We start from the raw sequence: 12,296 nt of genomic DNA, 5'->3' as shown, positions 1-12,296 counted from the left end.
CGTCCTTCATTTCCCGGAATTTGAAGGATGGGTTGGGTGTGTCCTTCGTGGCCCACCATATCCCAGAATTCATAGCACGGCCCAGCCTAATTTCAGCTGCCAACAATGGCGGCAGCTACTGAGTTTTAAAATTACTCTTATTAATCTTTCTGGGCCACAAAATAAACTTTTAACATATTTTCAGGCGAGAAAGTAGCTGTGTAAACATCAAATATCTGCTCGTTTATCAAGACATCACATATTTGCAAAAGTGTGCCAACGTTTTCAGAGACGTCTGTTACCCACCCACTCGATAGCAAGCCGGGGGGCTCAATGGTCACTCGAGCCGGCGAGAGCAGCGGACTCCCGGCTTCATCGTTTTCAGACCCCCGCTGTCTTTCGCTACTCAGGTTAAACATGATATATAAGTCTCTCAGATAACTTAAAAATTTAATTTTTTACCCTTTTTCTATGTTTTATTTGTTCCGGAGTAAATCGGTTTGGCTGAGATCAAAGTTATTAGATTAAATAAAACTTTATTAATCCATCGGTTGGGGTCCTCCGGGATTTTCACACAGCTGAATAAACGTCAAACAGAAAACTGATTAAACAGAAGTGTGAGACGGTCGAGAGTTTACTCCAGTGCCCTGTTATATTTTAGATAGCAAGGAGCAGACGGCCGAGTTTATTAAACTCCACCCACACAGCGGTGACGCAGATCTGAAGGCTAGACCGTCCAATTTCACAGCCTCGCACTTCCGGCCTTCTCGGTCTTCGAAGGACTCAGCCCACGTAGACCGCGAAGGCCGGGTCTTCCGAAGGACGCAGCCTACGTTTTGGGACACAGCTCAAGAAACAAAATTCAGGCAAAAAACTGTGAAGTTCATAAACAAGGGTGTGTATATATAATGGCTGATCAGACCACTATAACACAGCAGGGGTCACTAAACACAACACGATTGCAAGCCACAAAAACGATGCAGTACAATCCAGTTTGTTAATAAACTCAGCACCACAGAAGAAAATCAAAAACACTAAAGTCTGAATTCACATATTTAGTTAAATACAAATGCTTGTTTAACTGAAGAAAATACACATTCTCCCCCCTTCAGCAAGACGTGGTGGTGCCCTCCAATCAGCCCCTCTTCGTATTAAAGTGCTCTAAACCCCGGCCACCATCTTTTGTCTGGCAACTCCCAGGGATCACGGCAGGTAAGAAACAAAGAGCAGTCACAATCACAACCCACAAATAAGAAATGAACTGTTATAAAATCACAGGCAAACTAAATGTGCACGCTTGCAAATAGAACAAATGTATTTAACCAATCAATAAACTGCAAACTAAGGTGTGTCGTTGTGTTTAGATGAAGCAAAGACTAAAAATACATGAGAGTTACTGACTTTTAGAGTCAGTCAGTAACAGCTGGAGCTAGGAACTGAACCCACAGATACTCGTTTTCTTGTGGAGTCGCCCTCTGCTGGACATTACAGAGAGTGCAGGATTGAGTGCTCAGCACTGTTGGTTTTTGTCAGATGTTGAAGGGGCGTTAGCGTCTGGAAAACACCAGCAGACTTTAAACTGAGTGACGGTTCAAATGTAAATGTGTCGCTGTTGGCGGGACTGAGTCGTAAGCTCTTCGGTCTAATCAGAGCCGAGAGTTTCTGCCATGTTTAAAAGTTAATTTCAGAGGTAATGACTGCTGAGCTCCCGCTAATACGCCACCGCTCTGAAATCCAGCACGAGGAGGCCGAGCCCGTCTGTCCTCATTACAGGCAGCAGAAACATCCTCATCGCTCCTCTATTTAATTGAGCTGCAGAAATGCAGCATCAGGAGGACTTGGGGATAAATAGGAAGCGTTCCCATTGGTCCCACAGAGGAGCTATTGATGTTCCATAAATCCCAGTCAGGAGAAATTTAATTGAGTTATACCACACTGAATTACCTTGCATCTAAATGGCACCCAGATCCAAGCAAATGGAATAATTAGGCGCCGGACAAAATGTTAGGGAGCGCTATCCCGAGCGACGAGGCGGCTGCCGATATTCATGCATGTTAACGCGATCGGCTGCATTTATGAAGAAGCTAATCAGGTAACAGGGCCGAGCAGGGAGCACTTCACAAGCTCAGAGGAGGAAGACGCTGAAAATAACGATCCACACTAATCCTCCAGCTTCACAAATACCACGGCCACATTTAGACTTTTAATTTATGTCATGATGTCTGTGGAGATTTCACTTCGTCACATGATCTTCAGCAGATGGTGGAAACTTTTTAAATGTGTATGTTGGAGCATCGGGTGAGAGGACGCACTGAAGCTCCTTCCTGCCGCAGGAAGGAAAGTAAATTTCTTGTAGACCACTTCTGCGTTCAGACGCATATCACCTCTGCCCTCCAGTATATCTCATGATTTATCAGAAAGCATGAAATCATTTGTCTTTTCCCAAGTTCTGTTTATTAGCTTGCGTTTGTTAGCAGTGGCCTCACTAATCACAGATGTTCCCACCTGCAGTGATCAGGCTATAAGACTCCATCCTGGGAACCCGCCGTGCTTCCACGGAAGCAGGATGACCTCATAAACGAGCGCTGGATCGGAGGTGGGTTTCAGAGTGGCTTGCAGATGTGGGCGGGATAAAGCAACTTTAGTGGCCCCTGTTAAAGAGAATATCAGCTGATCTGGTGCGACTGTTGCAGAAACTGACCTCATGTTGCTCCTGAACATTTTTGTAGTTGTTTTTGGCCTTTTGTAGTTCTTTGCTCCTCGCCGGGTTTGTTCAACCCGGTGTGTTTATGGGTGATTTTGGCACCTTTCTGTGTATTTTCTCTGTGGGATGGTTGTTTTGTTGTTTTATCTGCTGTTTTTAATATAACTTTATTAAAATTTGATAAATCCACAATACAATGAAATCAATAATAGGGGAACACTCCCCGTCCTTCATACTCCACTTGAACCTGACCATTAAAGGAGTCAGGACTAGTTTGGCACTTCCGGGGTCCAAAACAGGAATACTGGGTGCACTTTGGAGGAGATTTGAGAAACAGAAACAAACGAGTCAAATTAGTGAACTTTAGCATTTATATATAGACTTAATAGGTTTCTACGTTAGTCAGCCGTGGCTCAATTTGCTGTCCACTCTGTGCTTTAAAAAAAATACTGCCGTGAAAGAAAAAGTTAGAAATGGCACAGAGACAATGCCTCTCCTCGCTAAAGCTCAGGTACACTTCAAGAACACTCAAACCAAACTTGATTTCCTCATTAACGGTGCTTCTCAGTATTAATCGGATGTTTCCCATCAGGGTAAAAAGGTCCAAACCAGCCGCTGCAGGAAGGAGCTGAAGATGAAACACGAGAATTTGATGATAATAAAAAGTCCAGGATAATGCCTCGAGATTGAAAGGAGCCTTCCTGGACGTCGTCTGCGACATCTCGCTGTGACGCGGCAGCATTTTGGCAGCCCGATGGAGTAATAATCTGTCAGTGTGGCTCTTAACGAGCGCTGACGCCTCATTCGCTGCTCTTCACACGCTAATCGCCTCACTAATTAGCAGCAGCTCTCCTGAAGGCCGCTGCTCGTTTACTAATCAGCCTCCAATCTGCTTAATCAGCGATTTAATTGAAGTGATCGCCTCCCACAGGCAAAGAACCACTCGAGCATGAGAGAGCTGGGAATCGAACCTGCAACCTCAGTCTTTAACCCAGGCTCAATGGCCTTTGACCTTCAGATTTTAACAGTTATATATATATATATATATTTTTTTTTAATATTTTTGATCAGTCCTTTAATTTTCGCATTCTTTGTGGTGAGTTGACTGTCTGTAGTAATATTGGGATAGTGGAGTGTCTGTTTAGCCCCGCCCAAGCCGCTGTGTCCAAACACTATAATTGAGTGATTTACATTGTTTTGAATTGTGTCCTCCTCCTGATAAATCAGCAGCTCTAATGGAGGCCAGCAGCTCCGACTGGGGGTTGGAGGAAGGTGGGGGGACGGTGGGCGACGTGCTGGGCGGTAACAGCTATGACACGTTCGGTGGCACCCATTCATTCATTTCATAATAAGGGCCTGGCAAATCTGCGGCGGTGGGAGGGTCGTCATTAATCCGTCACAAATTGGTGCCTGGATGAGGAACATTTAGAGGAGAAACACGGGTTCAGGTTAATGAGTTTGTGTCAACGTGACAGAAGAACCACAAACAGATTTTTACTTTTTTCCTGTTTGTCGATAAAAGTCCGAAACAGAAATTTCCTCTGAGCTTCTGGGTTTTTGTTTCCCGACACCATTTGAAATATATGTTTGAAAAATAACAACAGTTGGGCAAAAAGAAGATGATTATTTGGAAAATGGGGGGTATTAGTTTGCAATGTGCGCACATTTATCGGACACCTGGAAAGAGCAGGACTGGTTTTAGAAGTATGGACGTGTATTTGCAGAAGTTTGGATGTTACCACAAAGATTCAAAGCTCTGTTTGTGACATCAGACGAGGGTTTGGGTCAGTTTAGGATCATATTCCAATTTTAGGGTTAATGTCCCAGGAATGCATTGTGTTAACGAAGGTCCTCACAAAGACAGCTGTGTGTGTGTGTGTGTGTGTGTGTGTGTGTGTGTGTGTGTGTGTGTGTGTGTGTGTGTGTGTGTGTGAGGTCGTGCTTATTTCCTGAGTGCAGCTGAAGTGTTGGTAGATGATGAGAAGCGTGCTCAAGTACCACCGCCACTGCTGCTCTGCATTTTGAATCCCCTCAAACACACACACACACACACACGTATGTTTTTCTGCCTTTGTGGGAGCCTCAGTAACATAATGCATTCCTGGGACGCTAACCCTCAGCCTGAACCTGAACCTTAAAACCAGACCTTTGATGCTCTATCACAGAGGGAAGATCTCCTCGGGTTCTGCAAATGTCCCCGCAAAGTTTGAAACGTGAACGGGTCCCCACAAAGTCAGATAAATGACAACACACCCCCACATGTAAAAGTGATGGGGAATGTGTAGTCCCTCATTTTTAAGAGCCCCCACCCCCCATTAAAAAGAAATCACGGGAACACCCCTGGAGAGTACAGCATTATAGCTGAATAACATCAAACCTTTTCATACTGAAAACAATTTTACATGAACTGATTTGAAAGCAGATGTTAGAAGATTTGTTCTGATAAATGTTTGGTGGCATGCCGTCTTTGTTCAGAGCTGAGACAGAAAACCTCGAACATGTCAGGGAACATGTTGGGGAACATTTCAGTGGACCGTGGGGATGAAACCTGAACAGGGTTAGGTGTTCCTCCTCTTCCTCCTCTGCTGTCGGCTGCTTTGAGCTCTGCTTTAGTCAGTTAACAGAGCCGTTAATGAGAATCCTCCTGCTGCTAATTAACTGCAGCCGGCTGAATATTTATACCTGCTGATGATTGTTATCGTCATTGCAGGTGCTATTAATGTTTGCATCACAAACCTGTAAGTGATAATAATAATAATATTAGAGGTGGTGTTTAATTCAGTTCAACTTTATTTATCTCAGTCAGAGGTGAGACCAAAACAGCTTCAAAAGCTCCCGGCTGTACCTGCCAATAGTGATCAATACATTGATTCATTAATAGCATTAAAAGTGAAAAGGCTGTTCTTCCCTTTACTTGTAATTCTGATATTATTTGTCTGTTTTCAGTGTAAATATAATTAATAAAGCATATTACGTAACGAGGATTAATTATGATAATTGGGATTACAGCTTCAGCAGGTTAGGAGAACCTTTAAAATATGTTTTTCATTTGCTCACATTAAATAATAATAATTAAAAAAATGTAAAAACCACTGCTGCAGAAAAAATATAAACTGGCTCATTCAATATAGTATGGATAATTTTTATAAGAATGAGTCGTATTTATTGCATTTGTATTCAATATTTATTATGTTGGATATTACTTTTAAGTGAACACTGATTTTATTTTTTACAAGAAAAAATTGTTTTGTCAAACATTTTAAACTAAATATACATTAAAACAGTTTTTATTTTATAAAAAAAAAAAAACAGCGCTCAAAGAGTTTTCAATAAAACCTTAAGAGGAAGCAGTGACCTAATTTAACTAAAACTATCACACTGACCATAAAATCTGCAGCTACGTGCTGAATATTATCAATAAGTCATAAATCACAGAACTTATTACATTCAGCACCAAAATAAAATCACATCATAAAAAACTGATTTTATCATTTAAATTCTTTTAATCAGTTTTTGAAAACTAAATTTATTTTATTTGTATTTAAGTCACCAGAAAAATTAAACTCACAGCCTAATGCAACATGAATGAATGAAATCATAAATGATGATACAAGAATTAAATGACACTGAAATGAATTTTCATCAATTTAAAAAATAAACAAAAAAACCTAAAATGAAAACACCTAAAATGCACTGAATAAATAAAATAAAATATAAATAAAAAACAGAGAATAACTAAAGTGATGAGCACCAACAATAAGAGTAACTGGAATAAATGATAACAGGAAACTGAAACTAGAAAATGAAATGACCAAAATCAAAAATATTAAACAGGAAACAAGTGGAAACAATAAAAAACACAATATAATTCTGTATGAAACCCTCTCATGTCACATTATCAGCTCACAGGTCAAAGGTCAGACGTGTGAAAGTAGCTGTTTGGTGTCACCCCCCCCCCCCCCCCCCCCCCCCCTCCTCTGGGACTGTTAAACCCCGGGGCTCCTCCAGTTTAATCCTCCTTCTGCTGCACTTTAACTGACACGATGAAACGATGAAGAACAAAAAGAAAACAATGGACATGAAAGCAGCCGTTACGTCAATAATTAATGACCAAAATATGAAGAAGAAAATCAGATTTAATGCTGCAGCTTTTTAGAGTGATCATTAGTTTTGTTTTGAAGAAACAACTTTAGTTTTTACTGATAACTGATCGTATTGTAAGATCATAAAATCAGTCAACAAATTAACTCATCATCAGATGATTCTTGCACAAAAATGACTTGAGAATATATCAAGTCTCAGAAATAAGTTCTGCAAATAAATACATTTGGTAAAACATTTTTCAGTGTTAATATAATAATAATAATAATAATATATGGCAATATATCTGCTAGACTATTTCCTTTATTTTAAAACTGACAAGTCTTTTTTCAGGATGATGAAATCATTCTGTCTCTTTAACGATCAATAAGATTTTTAATTGTAAATTACTAGATAGAATAAATGTATGTGCTACAAATATCAGATATTAAGATTATAATACGTTAATTAAATTGCATTATATTAGAGTTATACTGACAGATCAGTTCAGATGAAAAATGAAGCTTTGCTGAGTAAAATAAAAATGATTAAGAACTTTAAGGCGGAACCTTCAGATCCATCTGAGGAAAAAAGACTCAAAGCTTTACAGGCTCCTTAAAAATATCTGCCTATTATTTTAGAAAAAAAAGATAAATGTGGCATTTGGGCAAAAACGGGAGAAAAAAAGCAAAAAGGGTTAATCGTATGAAATTAATCGCAGAAATTATAAACTCATTGTTTAAAGTTCAGGGTTGTTGTTTCCACACAGAGCTGTGGATAATAATTATAACATTAATTTGTTTAAATTTCGTGGAAATTCCCTTTAATTCCGTAGTTCAAGGAAAGTGGAAAAACAGGAGCTTATTAAAGGAGTTTCTCTCCCACAGTGAGAGAAGTCTCGTCTTCATCAGCTCAGACTCTGTGAAAGATACCTGGATGTTTGGAGAGAAGCTTCGTAACGGTTCTGTGAACAGAGACAAACGACAAAAAGACAAATAAAACAAATTAAAGCGCTCACACAGCAGCTCTCAGCGGCTCTATTAGTCAATGCAAATTGGTGCGAGAGGCCACAAACAACCCCCCGACACACACACACACACACAGACACACACTGCGCGTAAAACGGTGCCAACACACCTCCGCTCAGCGCACACGTTCCCGACAGTCGTGCTCCTCTCTTTTGCTCTTTCTCCGCTGCAGCTTCAAATGAAAGACTCGTGTCGGTTCACCGTGTAAATGACAGTACGGTGTGCCCCCCGCTTCCCCCTACACCCCCGCCTCCCTCCTCCTCCTCTTGGCTGTGATCATGTGATGGCGCAGAAGTGGCCCATTAATGAAGCTCCTCACCGGGGGTCTTTTCTGCTCCTGTCACCGCGCACGGGACAGATCTGAGAGGGGCATGGAAGAGGCAGCAGCAGCCGCTTAGCGCAGCTCACCAGCGGGCAGCAGGAGGACGGACACCGCGCTGCACCTGCCACCCAAGCGGAGGAGAGGAGGAGCACCCACCGCTTCAACTTCTCCCAAAGTTTCGCTACCAGCTGTGCGTAAAAACTGGGAGCATGCGTCCAGGACAGCCGGCGGTTTCCGTCTCATGCGTAAAGGCGCAGTGAAGAGTTTGGAGAAAGTTTCCGAAAACAAAGCGAAGAGAGGCTCTTCTGACGGGATCCCGGTCCGGCTCGGCAGGACAAAATGCCGCGCCCCGGGAGGAACACGTACAGCGACCAGAAGCCTCCGTACTCGTACATCTCCCTGACGGCCATGGCCATCCAGAGCTGCCCGGAGAAGATGCTCCCACTCAGCGAGATTTACAAGTTCATCATGGACCGGTTCCCGTACTACCGGGAAAACACGCAGCGCTGGCAGAACTCGCTGCGCCACAACCTCTCTTTCAACGATTGCTTCATCAAGATCCCCCGTAGGCCGGACCAGCCCGGCAAGGGCAGCTTCTGGGCTCTGCACCCCAGCTGCGGTGACATGTTCGAGAACGGGAGCTTCCTGCGGCGCCGGAAACGCTTCAAGGTGGGCAGCATGCAGGCCGCGGACCCGCTGGCCGCCAGCAAGCCGCAGGATGCGGCGCACTACCTGCAGCAGCAGGCCAAGCTGCGGCTGAGCGCGCTGCACGCAGCCGCGCACCTCCCGCAGATGCCGGCCGGATACAACCTGAGCTCCGTCTCGCAGCCGTCCAGCTTCAAGCACCCGTTCGCCATCGAGAACATCATCGCCAGAGAGTACAAGATGCCCGGCGGACTGGCGGCCTTCTCCACCGCCGGGTACCCGCTGCACAACCAGCTGACCCCGGCCTGGCCGCACATGTACGGCTCCGGAATGATGGAGACTGCGGCCCCCATCTCCATGGCCGCCAGCGACTACTCGGCCTACGGCATGCCACTCAAGACCATCTGTCACGGCGGGCAGACGCTGCCCGCCATCCCGGTGCCGATCAAACCCTCCCCAGCCTCGGTACCCGGCCTGCCGGGGCTGCCCGCGCACATTCCGGCTTTCCTCGCGAACTCGCCCCAGTCTCTGAGCCCCACCTCCCCGCAGACAGCCACCGGCCAGAGCAGCCCGGGCGGCCCCGGAGAAGCGCTGCAGTCCGCGGTGGCGGTGCACTGACGGGGGCTGCTCCGCTTTTTCTATATTTAAAAACAAAAAACAAAAAAAAAAAAAACTTCCACCGCAGAGAGTTTAGGAAACCGCAGGCTGACCTCTGACCTCCACAGAATTAATCAAAATGATCGACTGGCTTTCTTTTCCACCGAGGTCAGAAACAAATTTGCTCCACATTCCTTCGCTTCACCGTGACTGAGTTTAACGGCTCGGTGGATCCCGCACAGACAAATTATCCGGATCTTTTGTGTTTGCAGCCTTTTCTTCTCGGACTCAAAGAAACCCTCAGATTAATGACTCCAGAAGATTTTTCTCCCTCTTGAGCCTCTCCGTTTCTTTTCTGCCCCCAAAACAAAAGTTAAACCTAAAAGGAGGTTAATTTGATCCCATTTGTAAAACTCAAGAGGAAAATCTGCCTAAAGAAGCCGGCAGGCGTGTGAACAACCAAATATGTCCCCGCTGTTTTTTCCTTTCTCAATCGAGTTTATTTTGTAATAATCGATATGAACAATCGCAGAGAAGATGAAACGTAAAAGCATATATTTATGTCACAGTCTAAAAACCCACCGGAGAGGTTTGAATGCAAGGATCTATGTCTCTGAAGCACTTTTTAAAGACCAACTTTAGATGTTTTTTATTGAGTAGCGAGGCCATGTTGGTTTGATTTAAAGGTTTGGTGTTACAATGAGCCGCTGTCTGTGTATTTGTACTGCTGCATGCTCCTCCGTCTGAAAAGCAGAGAATAATCCAGTGTTTGTATGTTTTTTTTAAATGATTATTTTCATTTGGGGGGCATTGAAAAGCATGAACATGACTAATGGGCTTTTTATTCCCTTCGCTGTGTCTGCTCATCCAGATCCATTAAAGAAACCTTCATGGGCAAAAATACAGGAAATAAAACCAGTCCGAGTGCATTTTTAACATTTTCAGCTTTCGTGGATTTGTGCAGTTATAATTCAGTCCTCTAAGTTTGTACATTTAACCTCTAACCTGCTGTTTTCTCCCTTTCTTAAAATCACAAAGTGACATTTTTTATTTGAGTGGGATATTTATTATATTTCAGCCCAATATCACAGCAGATTGTGAAATAGTCACAAAAAACAAATGAAAGTAGAAAAAGTTATGACTATTTCACAATCTTTGTTAAATCAAATTAAAATTAAATTAAGAATAATTTAGATTCGCACCTTTAATCTCAGTAAACGTGGCTCTTAAAGCTGACTTTCTTTTAACTGCAGAATTCTTTTTAAATTTATTTTTCTTGTAACCTGAAATGTGGTTTAATAAATCTGCTTTACCAGGTGTTACATAAACTCAGCAGTTTACCTGGTAACAGCTGTATTTTCTTTGAACTCCTCACTCTGTGAAATTTCACCTGTTCAGGTATTTTAACAGCCTGACACTACTTCTTGTTTCCCTTCTGTTATATATAAACCCAAGATCAAAGGTACCTTAAATTCAAACCGTTTTATCAAAGTGTAGGCCTCCTGTCGTGAAGTACGAGTACGTCTGTATTCCTGAGATTTGGAGCCGGAGGCCTCCGACAACAAACCAGTTTTAAAATGAGATTTTACGGTTTCTCTGTCTCGCCCGTTTTATTTTTAACATTTCTTTGTCACTTTCACAAAGCAGCAGCTGAGAAACTGAACTTCTGTCAGTGATTTATAGGTGATCATTTCAGTGCAGCCAAATATAAAATCAGAGTTCATTTTGGGAAGCTGAGATTCACATTTCAGGCTCAGTGTTATTAAATCAGGATTAAATGAACCCTCAGACTGTTTCTATTGGAACACATTAACGTGCTCAGATATTAAAACTGGACCAACGCACCGTCTCACACAGTTCATCAATGCTGCGCTGCATTTTAATGCTAAATCATTTATTTAATAAGACAGCAACATAAAAATACACACTGAACTAATGGGCGTGAATAATCTTAACACATTTTTAGTTTAGTATCATAAAAAAATCATTTGAAAAAATATTTAATGCACACTAAAAATTCTTTATTCTTTATAATTTGGTAAGTAAGAAAATAAAAATGAGTGAAGCTTTATTTTGCTTTGTCTTTTTTTATATACACAAAAAACATTTACAATAAATGTGAAATTATGTTTAACCTGTTCAGGTGGCAAATCTGTTGAGTGAGACAACAACATAAATATAAGTTTAAATAAAGGTTTGAATATTTTTCAGTCACCTGTGACTGCAGATTTGTTCTTGTCATAGTTCACTGATGTTCGTGCAGTGAGCTGATATCAGAATCAGGTTTTTGACTGAACGTAAAAGTCCCGTTGAGCAGACCCGACATGTTTCATTTAATATTACGCTGTAAGAAAACGTCATCGATAAACTTTGACTCAGTTTTAACGTCTAAATGTGAAAACAAACAAAATGTGAAACAGAGAGTGAACACAGAACGAATTCAAAAATAATCCTTTCAGTTAATAACTAAGATTTTTTTTGTTAGACTACAAAACAAAGTCAGTTTCTTTGGTTTTGTTTTCTTTACATCAGATGAATTTCCACGTGTGTGACAGGATAAAAGATGCTGAGAAACAGGAAGTGGCGCGTCTTTCATTTATCGCATTAAAAAAATAAGATGGAAATGGAAAACCTCGTAAAAACATTCACAGTAAATCAACATAAATGTGACTCCTTTATACATCAACTCGGATATTAATAAAATATAAATGCAGCATGTACTGATGTCAGGAGAAAAATCTCTTCGTACCAAATTTATTTACTAAATATTTCACACTTGTGAGGATCCTCAACATGTCGTGACTGTAAATCAGAAGAAGACCGAGTCCCGCTTCACGTTAGTGCCGAGTCACATTAATATATTCTCAGGGTGTGAACCATCAGTGCAGCACGTTCACATGGAAACGCTCCACAAACATGCGTGTTACACACGAGTGTAAAA

The 12,296-nt window shown here is 42.0% G+C and overlaps 1 protein-coding gene and 1 long non-coding RNA gene across 4 annotated transcripts in view; both read left to right on the top strand.

The window, feature by feature from the left end:
• LOC113027115 (uncharacterized) overlaps nucleotides 1-12,296 on the top strand; it is a 30,109-nt gene that overhangs the window by 6,322 nt on the left and 11,491 nt on the right. For 2 of the 3 annotated variants that reach the window (XR_003272988.1, XR_003272986.1), the window contains exons 2-4: nucleotides 1,092-1,191; nucleotides 2,491-2,575; nucleotides 3,276-4,536. This is a non-coding gene — a long non-coding RNA (uncharacterized LOC113027115). Of the gene's footprint in view, nucleotides 1-1,091; nucleotides 1,192-2,490; nucleotides 2,576-3,275; nucleotides 4,537-12,296 lie in introns of those variants that run through there. The other variant, XR_003272987.1, reaches the window with a different exon arrangement.
• On the top strand, nucleotides 7,729-10,409 carry LOC113027109 (forkhead box protein B1-like). Its single transcript, XM_026176633.1, has one exon. It carries the CDS (start codon nucleotides 8,453-8,455, stop codon nucleotides 9,374-9,376), a length of 924 nt encoding a protein of 307 aa, XP_026032418.1. The 5' UTR covers nucleotides 7,729-8,452; the 3' UTR covers nucleotides 9,377-10,409.

The sequence above is a fragment of the Astatotilapia calliptera genome, chromosome 1, assembly GCF_900246225.1.
Source record: "Astatotilapia calliptera chromosome 1, fAstCal1.2, whole genome shotgun sequence".
Lineage (NCBI taxonomy): Eukaryota > Metazoa > Chordata > Actinopteri > Cichliformes > Cichlidae > Astatotilapia > Astatotilapia calliptera.
This window is presented reverse-complemented; position numbering and strand designations above follow the sequence as displayed.

Bases quoted from the DNA above. Each gene is read 5' to 3' on its own strand.
- LOC113027109 (XM_026176633.1), top strand. From the start codon at position 8,453: ATGCCGCGCCCCGGGAGGAACACGTACAGCGACCAGAAGCCTCCGTAC.